We start from the raw sequence: 21,207 nt of genomic DNA on the forward strand, positions 1-21,207 counted from the left end.
ATTAATGGGCTTGAGATCTCGTCGCTTTTGAATGGTAGAGGGGGCCAAGTCCTGAAAAACATGCAATTGCATATTGCGGAAATCAATCACTGGAGAGTCACGAACCAACATTAGAATCCGTTCTTTTGAGCGAAAATAATGTAGATGAACTATGACGTCTTTAGGCGGTTGTGAAGGAGAAGGCTTTGCTCGGAGCGCCCTGTGGGCTCTATCACATAGTCAGTCACCATCTGAGAGAACAGGCAATACATGTTGAAAAAATTCCTTCAAAAAAGACGACAAAGAGGGGCCAAGAATTGATTCTGCTACGTTGCGGATATGCAAATTATTGTGGCTGGAGCGGTTCTCCTGGTCTTCTTGCCATTCCTTGAGAGCCTCTACCTCATCATGGAGTCTAGAGAGTTTTGAATCAAGACATTGTTGAGAGCGGCAAAGATTGTCAGTTTTAGTCTCTATAACATCCGTACAATTACCAAGAGCCGTGAGGTCTGACTTGATTTCGCCAATAGCAGTAGAAAGTTCTTGTTTAAAGGCAGATTGGACCCCCTCCAGCAAACTTGTCATTACTGCTTGGATCTGTGGGTCTATACCAGTCTCCGATGAGCAGGAGGAGGAAGGAGAGTCCATAAGCAATGCAGGAGTTTGAGGGCCCTTAGATTTTGGTCCAAAAACATTAGCGGAGGCCTGTGTAGCTTTCTTATTTCTTTGCGTCATTGTGAAGGACCAATAGGACGGGTGGGGTATCACAAAGGTAAAAGGAGACACAGTCATTGCTCATTTTGTATTTGTTAAGTAGAAAAGGGAGAGATAAGGAGAGAACTACTACGGTCCAGGCAGGACAGACAGTATTGCTAGGTAAACATCCTGGGCAGCAAACAAAGGATGGTTAGAGCTCTATAGTGGTGCTCGAATTTTCCAGCAGTGACGTCATATATACACATGTGCCAGCAACTCCACAAATAAAGGCAACACAGGAGTAGGGGCTATAGAAGGTACTGGGCAGACAGCTTCACACTGTATGAAATGGCTGCTGTTACACTCTTCCACATGTGTCTGGGCAGGATGTTCCACACTATATGAGAGGGCTGTTGCTGCACGCTCTCTCGTGTTTGAGTAGACTGCTCCCCACTGTATGAGAGGGCCACTGCTGCAGGTAGCCAAGGCAATGCAGGTATATTCAACAGAAAATGTAGGATATCGATGAGTGGAGTGTTTACATAGATTATACTGCGGTATATTGCACTGGCCAAGGCGATTGCAAAAAACACACACTATATGGAGCCAGGTCTTCAGGGAAGGAAATTTGCAGTTGGATATCGTATAATAAAAAGAGCAATTACAAAGGTGTAATACAGAGGTAAATTTCCAGAGCGGCCACAGGAGGGAGCTCCAATACAGGTAATATCACTATTAAGGAAACCTGGAGTTTGGTACCTCCAAGAGTAGTGAAAAGAGGTCCTCCTTTTTTGTATAGAATAGCCACATATTACACTCTCAGTATCCAGTGGACAAGGTTCCTAATGCCACAGGGGGTTTTATCAGACCCCTCTCAGGCACAAGTTATAATATAACTGTCAGGGCGAAGATGCAGGGGGGCTGTAAAATCAATTGCTTTTCCCTGGAATTGTGTGTGTGGGGTGTCCACAAGTGTCTCTTGGTTACCCAGTCTGTTGTATGTCTCTCCTACCAGTACTTCTACAGTGTAGGTCCCCGCAGCCATCCACCTCTGGGACACTCTCTACCAACGTATTCTCCTGGCAAGTGACCTGGAAGGTGTAGAAAAAAAAAATATATGGTGGTGGAACAGGTCTCTATCTGCAGAATCTCATCACTGCAGGTCCTCTCTTGAAAACAGCAGCCAAAGGGGAGACAGGGACACTGAGAGGGGAGGCAAGATGGCTGCCGCACTGGGGAGCTAAAGCACCAGTGAGGTATGTAGCCTGTACCTGTATCCACTTCGTTTGCAGGGGTCCCGCCAGGTCCTCCTAAGCAGCACTCCTGTCCGCGGGTGTGAGGGAGTCTCCACACTGGAGGGCGAGCCGGCAGCAGTGTCCACCGCTACACACGCGCAGTGGAGCTCGCCTCCCGGCCACGCGGTAAACTCGAGGCACCGGCTTCCACAATACAGCTAGGCCGCAACCTGCAGGGACAGGCGTCCGCGTCCCCCAGCTCTGCGGCAGCACTGATCACTCAACCAGAGCAATGGTGTGTGCACAGGTGCTGTCCAGGGCAGATGGAGATAGGAAACACACTATTAGCCAGGTACTGAAGGTCACAAATGGAGGAGCGCTCCTAGAACACGTCCTCCGCACAGCACACCAAGCCACGCCCCCCAAGTGCCAATTATTTACAACTGCAAAAACACATGGATCCGGGAACTTGTGGGTAAATTTTACCATGTAAAAAAAGGCATTATTTGAATTGCTCGATAAAAAACAAGCAAAAAATTGCAATAAAGCCCTTTTTTGCAGTTAAAGTTACTGTACTGCGATCAACTGAATTCTCCCATTAGACTGGTTTTCCTACATTCACTGTTCTCTGAAGAAGCACAGTTGTAACCTACAGTATACTGTATATAAGTACATAAAATTCCCAGTTATTACATGAGATTAGTTTTGTTTTGTTTTTTGCTATACAGTACTTAAAATCACTTAATCAGTGAATTACAACAACATTGACAAAGAAATCAATATTAATCCCTATCACAATAACCGCCAAGCTGTAAAGGTCTGAGTCGTACCTGCAAATTAGACTTTATTAAAATTAACTTGCTAACCAATCAGCAGGACTTCTACTTATCTGACCTTTCCATTTAAATTAATCTGTGTAGCTTTGATACGCTGTATATAATACATTTCCTCAATCAGTACATGGTTTCATATAAGCTTACATCCATACTCACACATAACACAATATCAGTCATGTTTACTAGGAATTATATCATATTAGAAGTATTTCCATATTTTATAAGGTAAGATTAATTTTCAACAACAGTAACATTTGCTTGTTTTATTTTTTTTCCTTAGTAACTATAGTAGATCTGCACAACATCCACGTATCCTCATAATATATGGATAGAAAGCAGAATAAAGTACATTCATATGTTTGTTAAATCAGTCTAATTATCATGGGTGTGGTTCATCAAATCGACAGTGTCTAGGTCGACAATGTTTAGGTCGACCACTATAGGTCAACAGTCACTAGGTCGACATGGATGGAAGGTCGACAGGGTTTCTAGGTCGACATATGCTAGGTCGACAGGTCTAAAGGTCGACATGAGGATTTTTTTTTTTTTTGTGTCGTTTTCTTCGTAGAGTGACCGGGATCCCAAATTAGTGCACCGCGTCCCCTCGCATGGCTCGCTTCGCTCGCCATGCTTCGCTCGCCACACTTTACCGTTCCAATCGTAGTCCACGTGGATCGTTAAGTATGAAAAAAATTCAAAAAAAGAAAAAAAATTTGAAAAACTCATGTCGACCTTTAGACCTGTCGACCTAGCACATGTCGACCTAGAAATCCTGTCGACCTTCCATCCATGTCGACCTAGTGACTGTCGACCTATAGTGGTCGACCTAAACATTGTCGACCTAGACACTGTCGATCTTCAGACCGGATCCCAATTATCATGTACCTGAACTTGTAGAAATAGGGAACGAAGCTGAACTAGCCAAACTGGCTCTTGGTTCTGTTCCAGCTCAGGTCGTTCTAGAAGCTGTGGATCGGAGTACTTCAAACGTTCCGCTAGCTGTAAATACCAAAGATAATACATTTAGAAAATGCATCATGCTCCTTACCAGTCATGTAATTGATTTGTGGTTTAAACATGTTTTAATCACTTTTCTTAAGATCACAGTAAAGGTCACATACTAACCACAAACTGTATAAATGCAGCACATAGTTTTTCTCAAATACAGTGTCTGTTTTACCATCTTACACATAAATACTTTAAAAATGAAAAAAGTCTAGCCTATATTTATCAATACAGGTCTACATTTATCTAACATAAGGAACACAACTTTTCATTTCTGAAGAAAAAAATCATTATTTGCCTACTAAAGGGAGAATTCAATCAGCCGGGAGTTTCATAAACGTTAATGCTGGTCAACTGAACAACCACATTGCATGGTATTTTCAACAATGTGTATGCCAGCGATGATTGGCAGTATTCAATTAGGAAATGGATGGCATGGTAATTGTAAATGGTGTGACTTGTAAGTGCTTTAAAACCTATAGAAATTAGTTTACAGCGGACTCCAAAAAACCTGGGAAAAGATGGCAGGGCAGCATAAAAGGCTGTAAATTATTTTTAAGACAGTTTCAAAAATATTGAGAAAAAAAACATGAAGGGGGCAATTAGACAATTAGACACCAAAAAAATTTGGCAGCGAAAAAAAAAACCCAGATTTTTTTTAGTGTTTTTTTTTCAATTTTGGACAGAAACACATAGGAATCACAAAAAGTCACAGACCTATACATTTTCGCGGTCGCAATAGGGGAAAAATGGTTTTGCCTTTGAAAATCCTCAATCACTGCTGACTTCAGGGGTAATTGGATAGCCTCGGGGGAGGTACTGAAATTACAGCTACTAATTGGACACCGCCCTTAACCTGTATTTATAAATGTAAAAACTTGTTTTGCATCTAGGCAACACCTACGTACATGTCCCACAAAATTAACCCATTTGTAAGCATTTTAGAGAAAATGACTTGAAAAATGACATCTACTGTATATTGAATAGATGTTGCAAAGGTTCTGCAACATTTCCCAACATTTGTAGCTTCAAACAAAGATTTGTCACATCTTTTTACCTACTACTAAGGAGATGCAAACTAAAAACTGGGTGAATTCCCATTGACAGTCGCATTAAATTAACATGGACTTTTATATGAATAGAAATAACTTGCAAACCCAAACTCTTTGACCCATGGTAAATTTATTTTGGCAATGTCACAACTAATTGAATTCGGCCCTAAGACAAGTACATAAACACAGGAGTGAAAATAAGTGACTGATGTCACAAAATAGTACCGGAGTACCGGCTATTGGTGGTCATTCCGAGTTGTTCGCTCGCTAGCTGCTTTTAGCAGCATTGCAAACGCTAGGCCGCCGCCCTCTGGGAGTGTATCTTAGCTTAGCAGAATAGCGAACGAAAGAGTAGCAGAATTGCTACTAAATATTTTCTTGCAGTTTCTGAGTAGCTCCAGACCTACTCCTAGATTGCGATCAGCTCGGTCCGTTTAGTTCCTGGTTTGACGCCACAAACACGCTCTGCTTTCGGCCAGCCACTCCCCCGTTTCTCCAGACACTCCCGAGTTTTTCCCTGGCACGCCTGCGTTTTTTAGCACACTCCCGGAAAACGCTCAGTTACCACCCAGAAACGCCCCTTTCCTGTCAATCACTCACCGATCAGCAGTACGATCAACAGCAAAACTACTAAGTTTTCAGTTAAATAACTAAGCGCATGCGTGCTGCGTACCATTCGCAGGCACATTTAGCAACAAATCGCAGCATAGCGAAAATTGGCAACGAGCAAACAACTCGGAATGACCACCATTGTTTTATATTTATATGCCATATGGGCATATCCATTTATAGGTAAGTAGCCCATCTGACCAGCTGAGGGAAGGCAGAAACCGTCTGTGGAGAAGAAAAGCTCTGTGCTTCTGCTGCTATGCCAATTGGAGGAACATGCTACATTTCCAATCTAGTTATTCTTCCCAAGGTGGCTAGCATGGAAACGGGTTGACAAGCCTAGGGGCTATATCTAATATTAATAACAAATCAGAGCCCCTCCGGTCATAGCTGTGCATTTGAATCATCTCACAAAGAAAGAGAAAAAAAAAAAACATATGATTCTAAAATGCACTTTGTTTCTTTACCCTATAATGGTGTAAGAACATGAGTACAGAAAACATATACAGTATCCCCATACTCAAGTGATGTAGCTGATTCTGTTCTGACGTACATAGCTGGCTACTGCATTAAAGTAATGTTAGCGCTTATAGAAAGAATCATGAAAAAGTATTTTTTCCTATATAACATCTGCAAGATAAAAACAGTTATTTATTTCAGGATGTTATCAGAAGAAAAATGCATTTATAAAAGTGGAATATCAATGTAGCATTCACTAGTATAGACTAATTGTAAAAAAAAAAAAAAAGAATGTTTCCTGTGAATCTAACACAATTTGTTCCCGGATGTATCAAGCCTTGGAGAGCGGTAAATTGCATAGTGATAAAGTACCAACCAACCTCACTGTCACTTTCAAACACAGCCTGTAACTTGGCAGTTAGGAGGTGGTTAGTTGGTACTTTATCACCGTACAATTAAACCCACTATCGGGGTATTTTTCGTGTTACCCCCTTTTACCTGTATTTATTCACAACTACCTATTATAACTTAACAACTAAAATAAAGACACAGACAACAGTGCTGGCGTTTAAAATCTTTGTCAAATGTATTATTGACAGGTACTATTTTTAATTTTTTCTTTAAATGGTGGCGGCACTAAAGAATGGACAGGGAAAACAAACACACACAAAACCAAGCGTTGGTGTTCAACTCTCCACTCCACAACCCACCCGTTCAGGTGGTGTAACCATTTCCCGTCCAGGACAATTGGTTTACGCCATACCCCACTGCATGGAGAGTGCACCCACTAAGCCTAAAAAATTAACAACCAACCGTTCTTTACCGCCACGTACTGAACCAACTAACCAACCACACAAACTGGGTGGGAGGGTGGGTAAAACAGGAACCAAGAGGCAGATAATCTGCCTCAGCCTAGTTTCAAACAAAACTCTCCTCCCCACTTGACCACCATTGGCTGACCCCTAATCATGCCATAACAAACAAAAACAATCATAACACATCCTTAAAGTGGCAACCCTCAAAACCCCTTGTGGTTTAATATGACCTCAGTGCTTACATATATATATATATATATATATATATATATATATTCAGCCTTCGGTCGGACTTATCTCTCGACAAAATTTTAAAATTGGCCCATCATAGGGCAGAGGGGGCATCAGTTTTTGAAGGGCTTCAAGAGGTGTACACTGATACAGGAACAAGAGGAGCAAAGAAAAAGAGGGAAGTCAGGAACAAAACAAGAAGGGGGAATGCAGCTAGATAACACTACTATTAAGTGAGCTGCTAATTGCTTAAACCTCTAATGCATGCACAATAATAATTATATGACACCTCTACCCAGAATGTTATTGCAATTTTATTTACTTCTGTATCAGTAGACAAGGCTCAGAAGAGTTCACTGCAATCTGCACATGAAAGAAGTACACGTTTCTGCCGTAACATAATGACAGCTTTCCAATCACACTATATATACTGTATGTATATATATATATATATATATATATAAAATATGCAATACATATGACTTACAGACATGAAAAGAAACACACCCTGGAGACCTGAAGCTATCATTTACCATTTTTAAGCAAAACTGCTGGTTTTCAGCTTGAAGCATTAAACACATTTCACTGCAGGCCATTTGAGCAGAGAAGTCATTAATGATTAATGTTTATTCCCAGAAGTTTTATGTCAACAGGGAAATGGCAGGATTTCTGCTAAAATGTGCATACGGCTTCTCTCTGAAATAATGTTTAGCTTTAAAAGCATTGGGCTTTATTATATATGTACAGAAAAGCAGATGGGTTGTTTTCTACAGTAGCTCCCATTGACAGCAGTAGAAATAAAGAAAAAACTGCTATTTCAGTATATCGGCTCATATGGAATAAAGGCTATAATCTGCAGAGCCAGATTGCCAGGTCTGGGGTGTGTTAGGATGTCTTAGAGAAACTGTCACCTTGATTAACTCCGATATCAGCACGAAAGATCCAAAAGAGCCATAGTCAGAATGGAGAATGGCAGAGGCGATGCACTCGCAGTAATGCAGAGCTACTGATGTCAAGCCGTAATCCAACAGCCGAGTGGCATAGACAAATTTATACATCTGAAATGTGAGAAACAGCAGGATTAAGACTAAAACACTTTACAGGGTGCAGTACCATCTCCAACCACCTGGAGATGCTGGTGTGCTGTACATTACTATGAAAAGATGATAACAAATAGCACCACTGCTGACTGAAAAAAGGTACTGCACTATAATGAATGTGAGTTCTCTGAAACACTTTAACGTTCAACAAACTGATTACTATAACCACCACCAATTAGCACGCAGTCCAAACATGAATAACACCAATATATTTTTAGATTAACATGTGTTTGTCTATGTAATATAGTTTGTTGTAACACACCACAAAATAATATGTACATTTAATGGATCGTCAGGATTCCATTTATTCCATGCCATGGTATACATGCATATCTCTGATCATGTTCTTTGGAGGACTTGGCACGTACAGTAGTGTGTATTGTCTCAGTTTGACAATAGATTGCTGCTGTTGGGCGAACTGTCCTTTAAAACTGAATAAAATATATCTATCTATTGGGAAGTCTGCTTGAAAAGTGTTATCAGAAAGCTGTATCTGGAGAATGCAAACTCCCATTGTTTCGTAAACGCCAAAGAAGCAAAGCACTGAACTCAATTATACACTTACAAATTAATTACTCTCATGCTCTAGATTTAATTATTGGATACTTACAGTGATTCCATAATATTGAGGCATTGATAAATGAATAACCAATACCATTATTAACTGCTGCTAAATACTGGTATTTGACATATCAGCAGAGTTTTAATTTCCGTCCAGGGGTGTGGCCCTGTGAGTAATCAGTAATACTGGCAGATTAGATTGGTGTATGTTTTGTTTTGATACAAGTTTAAAATTTTTTGGAAATATGTTGGAAAGTAGAACGCTGAAATGTCTATGCTCAGATCATTCAGCACTGCTCTCACTCATGTACTTTTTACTGTAGTATTTACTAAAGTAGGGTGCAAGCTATAGTTGGGAGGGAGAGAGTATTACAGCTGATGGTAGGTATGTAATTGATGGTAAAATAATAAATAAGATAAAATGGCAAATATAACATGTAGAGATTTGATAAAATAAAAGTTAAAATATGCAGCCAATCTGTGGGGCGAACCTATATTCACAAAAATGCAAATTAAATATTCACTTGCAGTTAATGTTGAGACCTGTTTTGATTGAAAAGCTGCATTAGTAGCCACTGATGGTTTGCAACTAGTTTTGACATCAATGGAAAACAAATCTCTGCCAAAGAAGGCAATAGGTTTTTTTTCACCCCTCATTAGCTCTGCCCTGATGTACTCATGAAGTCCCCACCCCCTTCCCTGATTGGCTATCTGAGTCCCACCTCCACTGATGGACGTTGATGGTGCATTCAATTGATGATTTCCTGTTGATAGTTTGCTGTCATCGATGTAAACCAATGATGGCACTATCAATGGAGACCATTGTTGAGAGTAGGGGTGCCAAAAGGGGGTGGGAGTACTACTTACCCAGGCCGAATGGAGGAGTCCAGGACAGCTGCTGATGCAGGGGTGGATCAAGGGGCGGGCGATCAGTGCTATCACCCCCACCTGTAACACTTCTTTTCTCTGCCCACTACCGTTGGCTGCACCATTGGGTCCAATTTCGGCAGATGAAAATGGCATCTAATTAGATACCTTGATAATGACACTCAGTCATTAATTGCAATATCCTGCCATTTTCATCTGCTGAAACGGCATCGGGGCTGATTGGGTACCCCCACAAAGTAAAAAAAAAAAAAAGTAAAAATATTGATGCACAGCTGACATACAAAATGATGAAATCTATTTGCTGAACAGGTGTCTAGTCAGTAAACAAGAAAAAAGCATACAGAGAATCATATGCGGATTAAGTTAAATCTTGTAAAACACAGCTCAAAATCTTCCAGTGAGTCACACAAATACACCTAAAAAAATGGTTTACAAATACAAAAAAAAAAAGTAGGGACATCCAGGCAGACAGATGAACAAATTAAATGAAGTGAGGCGAGATGTCAGGGGAGATATATCCAGAAAACATGAAGGTTTTACTGATCTGTTTAACGGTAGGAAGTACACTGTACCTGGAAAGAGGGGATACAATAGTTGGATTTGCCCAAACTTTGGCAATATTCCAGGATTTCACTGCGCTGGATGTTCGCTGTGCAGGCAAATTTCTTAAACGTCTGGCTGAAAAATAGCAGTGATAGTCATCACAGAGAACTACAGAGGGAAAGGTGGATGTTGGAGAGAATGAATCGGACATAAAGAACACAAGAAGGAAATAAATAAGAACTCTCAGAAGAGAGAAATACAAATATGACATAAAAACCTTATAAAATCCTTTCACTGAAAGTAAATCTATAGAAAGACACTGCCCTCCAGTGGTAAAAAGAATGTGTGCCAGTCTAATGATTTTCTTTCCTATACCTTTTCTAAGCCAACAAAAAAAAAATAAGATTTTACTTACCGATAAATCTATTTCTCGTAGTCCGTAGTGGATGCTGGGACTCCGTAAGGACCATGGGGATATAGCGGCTCCGCAGGAGACAGGGCACAATAATAAAAGCTTTAGGATCAGGTGGTGTGCACTGGCTCCTCCCCCTATGACCCTCCTCCAAGCCTCAGTTAGGATACTGTGCCCGGACGAGCGTGCATAATAAGGAAGGATATTGAATCCCGGGTAAGACTCATACCAGCCACACCAATCACACCGTACAACCTGTGATCTGAACCCAGTTAACAGTATGATAACAACGAAGGAGCCTCTGAAAAGACGGCTCACAACAAGAATAACCCGATTTTTGTAACAATAACTATGTACAAGTATTGCAGACAATCCGCACTTGGGATGGGCGCCCAGCATCCACTACGGACTACGAGAAATAGATTTATCGGTAAGTAAAATCTTATTTTCTCTGACGTCCTAGTGGATGCTGGGACTCCGTAAGGACCATGGGGATTATACCAAAGCTCCCAAACGGGCGGGAGAGTGCGGATGACCCTGCAGCACCGAATGAGAGAACTCCATGTCCTCCTCAGCCAGGGTATCAAATTTGTAGAATTTAGCAAACGTGTTTGCCCCTGACCAAGTAACTGCTCGGCAAAGTTGTAAAGCCGAGACCCCTCGGGCAGTCGCCCAAGATGAGCCCCCTTCCTTTTGGAATGGGCTTTTACAGATTTTGGCTGTGGCAGGCCTGCCACAGAATGTGTAAACTGAATTGTATTACAAATCCAGCGAGCAATCGTCTGCTTAGAAGCAGGAGCACCCATCTTGTTGGGTGCATACAGGTTAAACAGCGAGTCAGATTTTCTGACTCCAGCCGTCCTGGAAACATATTTTTCAGGGCCCTGACAACGTCAAGTAACTTGGAGTCCTCCAATTCCCTAGTACCCGCAGGTACCACAATAGGTTGGTTCATGTGAAAAACAGAAAACACCTTAAGGAGAAATTGAGGACGAGTCCTCAATTCTGCCCTGTCAGAATGAAAAATTAAGTAAGGGCTTTATATATGATAAAGCCGCCAATTCTGACACACGCCTGGCTGAAGCCAGGGATAATAACATCGTCACCTTCCATGTGAGATATTTTAAGTCCACAGTGGTGAGTGGTTCAAACCAATGTGACTTTAGGAAACTCAAAACAACATTGAGATCCCAAGGTGCCACTGGGGCACAAAAGGAGGCTGTATATGCAGTACCCCTTTTACAAACATCTGAACGTCAGGCACTAAAGCCAGTTCTTTCTGGAAGAAATTCGACAGGGCCGAAATTTGAACCTTAATGGACCCTAATTTTAGGCCCATAGACAGTCCTGTTTTCAGGAAATGTAGGAAACGACCCAGTTGGAATTCCTCTGTAGGGGCCTTCTTGGCCTCACACCACGCAACATATCTTCACCAAATGCGGTGAAAATGTTTTGCGGTTACATCCTTCCTGTCTTCGACCAGGGTAGGGATGACTTCATCTGGAATGCCCTTTCAGGATCCGGCGTTCAACCGCCATGCCGTCAAACGCGGCCGCGGTAAGTCTTGGAACAGACAAGGCCCCTGCTGGAGCAGGTCCTTTCTTAAAGGTAGAGGCCACGGGTCTTCCGTGAACATCTCTTGAAGTTTCGGGTACCAAGTCCTTCTTGGCCAATCCGGAACCACGAGTATCGTTCTTACTCATCTCCCTCTTATGATTCTCAGTACTTTTGGTATGAGAGGCATAGGAGGGAACACATACTCTGACTGGTACACCCACAGTGTTACCAGAGCGTCCACCGCTATTGCCTGAGGGTCCCTTGACCTGGCGCAATATCTGTCTAGTTTTTTGTTCAGGCGGGACGCCATCATGTCCACCTTTGGTTTTTCCCAACGGTTTACAATCATGTGGAAGACTTCCCGATGAAGTCCCCACTCTCCCGGGTGGAGGTCATGCCTGCTGAGGAAGTCTGCTTCCCAGTTTTCCACTCCCGGAATGAACACTGCTGAGAGTGTTATCACATGATTTTTCGCCCAGCGAAGAATCCTTGTAGTTTCTGCCATTTCCCTCCTGCTTCTTGTGCCGCCCTGTCTGTTTACGTGGGCGACTGCCGTGATGTTGTCCCACTGGATCAATACCGGCTGACCTTGAAGCAGAGGTCTTGCTAAGCTTAGAGCATTGTAAATTGCCCTTAGCTCCAGTATATTTATGTGGAGAGAAGTCTCCAGACTTGATCACACTCTCTGGAAATTTTTTCCTTGTGTGACTGCTCCCCAGCCACTCAGGCTGGCATCCGTGGTCACCAGGACCCAGTCCTGAATGCCGAATCTGCGGCCCTTTCATAGATGAGCACTCTGCAGCCACCGCAGAAGAAACACCCTTGTCCTTGGAGACAGGGTTATCCGCTGATGCATCTGAAGATGCGATCCGGACCATTTTTCCAGCAGATCCCACGGAAAGGTTCTTGCATGAAATCTACCGAATGGGATCGCTTTGTAAGAAACCACCATTTTTCACAGGATCCTTGTGCAATGATGCACTGATACTTTTCCTGGTTTTAGGAGGTTCCTGACTAGCTCGGATAACTCCCTGGCTTTCTTCTCCGGGAGAAAACATCCTTTTCTGGACTGTGTCCAGAATCATCCCTAGGAACAGTAGACGTGTCGTCGGAAAAAACTGCGATTTTGGAATATTTAGAATCCACTCGTGCTGTCGTAGAACTACTTAAGATAGTGCTACTCCGACCTCCAACTGTTCTCTGGACCTTGCCCTTATCAGGAAAGCGTCCATATTTCTTTTAAGAAGAATCATCATTTCGGCCATTACCTTGGTAAAGACCCGGGGTGCCGTGGACAATCCAAACGGCAGCGTCTGAACTGATAGTGACAGTTCTGTACCACGAACCTGAGGTACCCTTGGTGAGAAGGCAAATTTGGACATGTAGGTAAGCGTCCCTGATATCCAGTGACACCATATCGTCCCCTTCTTCCTGGTTCGCTATCACTACTCTGAGTGACTCCATCTTGATTTGAACGCTTGTATGTAAGTGTTCAAATATTTCAGATCTCACCGAGCCGTCTGGCTTCAGTACCACAATATAGTGTGGAATAATACCCCTTCCCTTGTTGTAGAAGGGGTACTTTGATTATCACCTGCTGGGAATACAGCCTGTGAATTGTTCCCAATACTGCCTCCCTGTCGGAGGGAGACGTTGGTAAAGCAGACTTCAGGAACTTGTGAGGGGGAGACGTCTCGAATTTCCAATGTACACCTGGGATACTACGTGTAGGATCCAGGAGTCCACTTGTGAGTGAGCCCCCTGCGTGCTGAAACTCTTGAGATGACCCCCTACCGCACCTGAGTCCGCTTGTACGGCCCCAGCGTCATGCTGCGGACTTGGCAGAAGCTGTGGAGGGCTTCTGTTCCTGGGAATGGGCTGCCTGCTGCAGTCTTCTTCCCTTTCCTCTACCCCTGGGCAGATATGACTGGCCCTTTTGCCCGCCTGCCCTTATGGGGACGAAAGGACTGAGACTGAAAAGACTGTGTCCTTTTCTGCTGAGATGTGACTTGGGGTAACAAAAGGTGGATTTTTCAGCTGTTGCCATGGCCACCAGGTCCGATGGACCGCCCCTTTATACGGCAATACTTCCATGTGCCGTCTGGAATCTGCATCACCTGACCACTGTCGTGTCTTCGTCTGGCAGATATGGACATCACATTTACTCTTGATGCCAGAATGCAAATATCCCTCTGCGCATCTCGCATATATAGAAATGCATCTATAGTCAATAAAATCTTGTCCCTGTCAAGGGTATCAATATTTTCAGTCAGGAAATCCGACCAAGCCCCCTCAGCGCTGCACATCCAGGCTGAGGCGATTGCTGGTCGTAGTATAACACCAGTATGTGTGTATATACTTTTAGGATATTTTTCAGCTTCCTATCAGCTGGCTCCTTGAGGGCTGCCGTATCTGGAGACGGTAACGCCCCTTGTTTTTATAAGCGTGTGAGCGCCTTATCCACCCTAAGGTGTGTTTCCCAACTCGCCCTAACTTCTGGCGGGAAAGGGTATACCGCCAATAATTTTCTATCGGAGGAAACCCACGTATCATCACACACTTCATTTAATTTATCTGATTCAGGAAAAACTACAAGTAGTTTATTCTCACCCTACATAATACCCTTATTTGTGGTACTTGTAGTATCAGAAATATGTAACACCTCCTTCATTGCCCTTAACATGAAACGTGTGGCCCTAAAGGAAAATACGTTTGTTTCTTCACCGTCGACACTGGAGTCAGTGTCCGTGTCTGTGTCTGTGTCGACCGACTGAGGTAAATGGGGGTTTTTACAAGCCCCTGACGGTGTCTGAGACGCCTGGACAGGTACTAATTTGTTTGCCGGCCGTCTCATGTCGTCAACCGACCTTGCAGCGTGTTGACATTATCACGTAATTCCTAAATAAGCCATCCATTCCAGTGTCGACTCCCTAGAGAGTGACATCACCAATACAGGCAATTTGCTCCGCCTCCTCACCAACATCGTCCTCCTACATGTCGACACACACGTACCGACACACATCACACACACAGGGAATGCTCTGATAGAGGACAGGACCCCACTAGCCCTTTGGGGAGACAGAGGGAGAGTGTAATCATATCGCCAAATAAGTGCCCCCCCTCTCTGTTTTAACCCTGTTTCTGTAGTGCAGTGCAGGGGAGAGCCTGGGAGCCTTCCTCACAGCAGAGCTGAGCAGGAAAATGGCGCCGTGTGCTGAGGAGAATAGGCCCCGCCCCTTTTTCGGTGGGCTCTTCTCTCGGAGTTTGTGAGATCTGGCAGGGGTTAAATACATCCATATAGCCTCAAGGGCTATATGTGATGTATTTTAGCCATAAAAAGGTATTATACATTGCTGCCCAGGGCGCCCCCCCCAGCGCCCTGCACCCTCAGTGACAGTTGGTGACTGTTGGTGAAGTGTGCTGACAACAATGGCGCACAGCTGCAGTGCTGTGCGCTACCTTATGAAGACTGAAAGTCTTCTGCTGCCTGTTTCTGGACCTCTGGACCTCTTCAACTTCGGCATCTGCAAGGGGGGTCGGCGGCACGGCTCCGGGACCGGACTCCATGGCTGGGCCTGTGTTCGATCCCTCTGGAGCTAATGGTGTCCAGTAGCCTAAGAAGCAAATCCATCCTGCACGCAGGTGAGTTTACTTCTCTCCCCTAAGTCCCTCGATGCAGTGAGCCTGTTGCCAGCAGGACTCACTGAAAATAAAAAACCTAACTTAAACTTTTATTCTAAGCAGCTCAGGAGAGCCACCTAGATTGCACCCTTCTCGTCGGGCACAAAAATCTAACTGAGGCTTGGAGGAGGGTCATAGGGGGAGGAGCCAGTGCACACCACCTGATCCTAAAGCTTTTATTATTGTGCCCTGTCTCCTGCGGAGCCGCTATATCCCCATGGTCCTTACGGAGTCCCAGCATCCACTAGGACGTCAGAGAAAATTGTATTTGAGACTATACAGCAGGTCACAATAAAACCCAGAACACTAATTCACATTGTGTCTATCAAGCCTTAGTAACTGGGCCTTTTATTATCTTCTAAAATCCATCAATGCCCACACTCTATATTATGCAACCCTGTCATTCGAGCCGCGTTTGGCTGAAATCAATGGGAGATTTCACATGCGAACAGCTTCAACCATCATTTTGGTGTTTATAGAATCCAGCCCAAAATAGAGCTGAGAGTGACAACATGGAATTATACCCCCATTGAGTCTGATAACAAAGACACCACTGTGATGAATGGTCCGACAGAGCAAAACAAGGGCCTCGGCGCACATCCAGGTTTCTTACATCCACCTGCATTTCTCTATCCATTTGCAAGCTTTAAAGTTACATGGGAGATCAACGCACAACATTATCTTAATTATTTGATATGATTAATAATTGTTCTGACAGAGCAACTCTGGGTGCTAATAATGAACTCACGCCATAAGGTCGATAAGGTGAGATGAAAGGGGTAAGTGATTTGACAGATAATGATCTGGGACAGTTGAACCCTTGTTCATTGCAGAGTGTTTGATCAGAAAAAAAATATTAATATTAAACATTGTTATAATCTGATATGCCATCTCTGTCCAATTTTAATAAGCAGAGCTCCAATAACAAGCATCAATGACATTCAAATGATTTACACTGCACTTGATGCAGGGATATACTTACCCAGGGTTACTGCCCAACAAAACTAAACGGTCTGATTTCTTACAGAACTGGCCCAGTGAGATGCCGGCAGTCAGGAAACAGCAGTGTCCAGCCTCAATAAAGCCTTTAAGGACTGAATACAAACAAAACACAATAATTAAGGTCATTGATATCAGTGTTGTGCTGCAGTGGTTTTATAAATGTCGCTTTCTTGTTGGTATAGGGCAGTTGCTCCCAAAGGTTTTTGAAGCACAGCACTCTAGAGAATCAGAATTGTTTTCACGGCACCCCTAGACAGGAGCGTCACTGGGGTCATTAACACACGATGCGGTGAAAAGACGCGGTGCACGCTTTCGACACATGTGACTGAAAAGGGGGTGAGGTCTCATGGGAAGAGACGTGACCCGCATCCCGACCCTGTTTTCATCACTCTGGGAAGGGGGTGCCCACCATTCCCGTAGATGCTGGGCTGCACCGGATACTCTTCTGGCAGCACTGCCGCCTCCTACACTGTAGCAGGAGCCGAGTGCTCCATGTAATGGTACAGTGCAGTACCCGGCTCCTGTCACTGAGTAGGAGTCAGCATTTTGTTGCCACCACCCCCTAGTGACGCCACTGTCCCTAGGCCGTAAGTTTGTTACTCGGAAATTCAGAAAGCAATATTAAATAAACAAAGTTGTGCTTATACAGATGTTTCCTCATACATCTATCCTCAATATGCCACGTAGACGAAGATGTCTGGCATGAGTGAGCTGACAAGTCCTGTGCAACTCCATTAGCATCGGGCATCTTTTTCTTTTTTACAAAGATGTATCTTATTCAAATTGATATGCGAATACAACACACTAGCAGCTTACGCTGATTAAAATGATATTCGGCATGCCTACAGTATATTCTGTGTGCGTCTGCGACTGTATTTGCGTATGTAATGGTACGTTACAGTGCTTACCTAGGAAAACACTGAAGCATAGCATTTTGTATGCAGCCTTGTAGTGTCTTGTAAATGATTGCCGTTTTTAAAATACGGGCATTCTCGCTCAAAGTCCCTTACCTCTGGCTTTTAGTAGGCTATTACATTTACTGTAGCTCACAGTCTTTGATATAAAACAAAATGGCTGCTCAGCTCTAGAGCAATATTGGCTTTTGTTGCCATTTAATGATATGCTTTTCACATGACCCCTTACCTATCAGTAAAGGCTGCAATAATCACCCACTGAAAACACCGGACATCAACAAAGAACGTACAGTCCCAAATGGTCCTGGTTTCAAAGAGTCCATGGACTGTAAATTTTGTATGAAGCAACTCATTTTTTAATGCCTGAGCCTAAATGAGCCAGTTGATATTGTCTAATTGAGTCCAAACGCTATAGAGTCTATTGCTTACTTTTCAGTGCTTATACTTCTGACCTCTGAGTGGGGAAGTCTACTCTCATTGCCTAGTTTTGGAGTACGCTGTGGCAGCACCAGGAAAGTCTGGATTGGCTAATGTGTGTCTAACTAGAGTTTGCTTACAGGCATCAACAGTTACTAGTGGTCTTAAGTCTAAAACAACTTGTTGGGAAATGTTTAATACTCGCAACTGTATGACCCCTAATCTGTGCCATCCTGATGGTGAACGATGCAGGGAATACGTAGCTATAGCTATGTATTTGTACATCAAAGTTGGGTTAGAAATATGGGCATCAGGGAAGAGCTGTTGCAAATTACTAGCAAACAGATGCAAATGAATTAATGCATTAGCTCAAAAGTGCTGCTAATGTATTAAGGTTCAGAATGCAGTCATGTAAATGCATGTGCCTGTTTATACATCTCTCCCTAGATGTCAGCTATAAACCAATTAATAGTGTAGAAAATACAAAAAAATCAACTAGATATACCTCCCCAATTATCTTAAATTGGTATTTAAAAAATGCCAACACATTATTGGTGCACTGTGTATAGGTTAAAAATTGTGTACATACAATTTATACAGACTATTAATTATCCTCTAGGGTAATTTATTTTTCCTGGGGTCAAAATACCTTCTGCAGCGGTTTTGATGTATCTTTTTCTGTTCACTGGGCTAATGACCCATTAGTAATTCAAGTTATTTAAGTCAGATTTGTGTTCAGGGGTCCATTTAAACCTGTAGTCTGAGCTTTGAATGATTGGATACCCCAATTAAATTAGAGGTTTAAACAGATTATTTTGTACTTTGGAAAGATGTTGATGGGCTCAAGACTTTACATGTCACCAACATTTGGATAAATAACCCAAAATATAAATTACACTTGGTAAACACAATTTTTCTTATACTGTATATGCTGTCAAATAGGTATGAAACATTCAACTGGGCATCTGAGAAGTACAGAATGTGACTACTACAGTATATCCCCTGAAGGCTGTGAGGCCGGAGCTCCCCCACACCTCAGTGCCGTCAGGAACTCCCGCCCACTTTTGGGTGTGGAAACTTCTGTATCCTGCTTGGCTGTGGGTTCATATTACAGCAGCACACGCACACATATTGCCTACCCTCGGAATGTCTGTGAGAATCCCGAATTTTCGTGTGGCTCTACTAGATTTCCGAAACTGTAGACAAGTCTCCCGGAGGCTGCCCTTGACCACCTACTTCCTGAACAAAGTGGGCGGTTCAGGAAGCTTGATGATGCAATATGTTTCCTCACGGCCCTGCCCCACACTTTACCTTGCTGGTAATTGCAGCATTGTATAGCAGAGGGTGGGCCCACAATGATGTGATCGCTGTGTCATGCCCTGAGGATTGGACTGGGCCACATGGGTTCAAGGGAAACCTGCCGGTGGGTCCCACCTCCCCCTCTAGGGATTAGGTTCAAAACTGTGCACTTGAATCATACATTATACATATGTTACCTTATACTGCACAGGACTATAATATATTTTCTACAGTGCATTGCGTTTTTTATTCTGGGACATTATTATGCATGCACTAGCAGTATTCACTGTATATAGAGGCTAATTCAGGTTGGATCGCAAATCGCGATCCAAATGGAATTTTTACAGTGGCCACACAGGGGCATGCGCAGCACCCGTCCTGCACATACGCCTGCACTTTCTGCGGGGGGGGGGGGCGCAGAAAAAGCGATACAATTGACAGGCAGAGACGGGCGTGGGGGCAGCAACGCTCCGTTTCCAGGGAGGAGACGGTGCATTGTGGGGGCAGGGACACCCAGATGGTGGGCGGTGCGGTGTGAACAGGGGCGTGTCAGGGGTGTGGTGGCTGCGTGACGTCACACGCAACTACTGTGACAGGTAAGATGGCGCCGGGACTCCGGCGGCCGCAACTAAGCTGCGCTGGCAGGAGTCATCCTTAGTTTCTGCTGACAAGCAGAAATTGCAAATCGATCGCAATTTCTGCTTGTTGAAGGGGGCGATGGGCGGCCTCCAGCATGCTAGGAAAAAGGATAGCAAATTCTGCTGATCAGCAGAATTTGCTATCCTTACTAAATTAGCCCCACAATTACCAAGGGCCCAGCCCATGCGCTCTTTAATGGTTAGACAAACCAATGTGGTGGCTGGCCACACCCTATCTGGAGACTGACCACACCTATAAACATGAGCCCATATCACTGCATCCAACCCCCGACCCCGGTGGGTACTTTATGCCCCAGTCCGACACTGAATGCCCTTTTACCCCCCCCCCCACACACACACACACACTTGCCTGCACACTACTCCCTTGCGCCTGGCTGCCTCCTCCCAGCCCATCATTGATATGGCGGAGCAACAGCCGGTAGCTTCTCAGGTCAGCATCCGGCTCTCGGTATAAGGACCCCACAAGGAAAAGAAAAATGCTGGCTGTCACTCAATCAGGGTTTTAGGGACCCCCTTAGTCTAAGCACCCAATTCAGGAAAATTCCATAGTGCATAATATAGGATAAATATTCATGTGAACATTCCATATGTCCCATGCAAGCAGAGCAAGTACGCCATGCGATCCTACCCTGTAGGTATAGAACTAGAAGTATAAATGCATTTAGGTTTATCATTGACAAGTTGACTTTAAATCCTAAACATTTTAGGCCCAGGTGGCTCTTCCCCCGTGGCTCCTGAACATTCAAAGTCAGACCACAACCACCAATAAAAAAAATTTATCCGAATACTGTACATATTGTGATCTTGGAGGATTTCTGAGCTGTTTCATGTATTGCACCATAATTCCCTATTTTCTCTATTTTAGGTCACTGATCCATTATATCTGAAAAGTGAGAAAATGAAGAGGTTTTGTTGTTTATTTGACTTCTAGAATCAACATATCGTATGATTGATACCTATATCTGAAGGTGTTTTACAGATTGGTAAATATTAATTTATACTACTGCTTGTTGTTAATGAGAAGCATCAGGAAGTCCCCCCAAATTTCTCTCTCTTGATTTTCATCTCTTGCAAGTGCAGGGGACATATCAGGGTGTTTATTTCCTGGCTGCATTATATGTATAATGATGTGTACTGTATGTTGTTATTTGTGATGTTTTACACTAACCTTTGAGACTACACTTCAAATGTTGTGACATAATGACAAGGACTTCTTTTTTTTTTTTTAACTAGCATTCTTATTTAACCTTACAACCC

General features: G+C 43.5%; 1 protein-coding gene across 3 annotated transcripts in view; it reads right to left on the reverse strand.

Annotated features, from left to right (window-relative positions):
* Positions 1-21,207, reverse strand: part of SEC16B (SEC16 homolog B, endoplasmic reticulum export factor) — a 327,501-nt gene that overhangs the window by 136,252 nt on the left and 170,042 nt on the right. For all 3 annotated transcript variants that reach the window (XM_063939718.1, XM_063939716.1, XM_063939717.1), the window contains exons 14-17: positions 16,642-16,753; positions 10,039-10,144; positions 7,829-7,975; positions 3,632-3,745 (exon numbers count right to left, since the gene is read on the reverse strand). In XM_063939718.1, coding sequence (XP_063795788.1) covers positions 3,632-3,745; positions 7,829-7,975; positions 10,039-10,144; positions 16,642-16,753 — 479 coding nt within the window. The remainder of the gene's footprint in view (positions 1-3,631; positions 3,746-7,828; positions 7,976-10,038; positions 10,145-16,641; positions 16,754-21,207) is intronic.

Source organism: Pseudophryne corroboree, chromosome 9, assembly GCF_028390025.1.
Source record: "Pseudophryne corroboree isolate aPseCor3 chromosome 9, aPseCor3.hap2, whole genome shotgun sequence".
NCBI lineage: Eukaryota > Metazoa > Chordata > Amphibia > Anura > Myobatrachidae > Pseudophryne > Pseudophryne corroboree.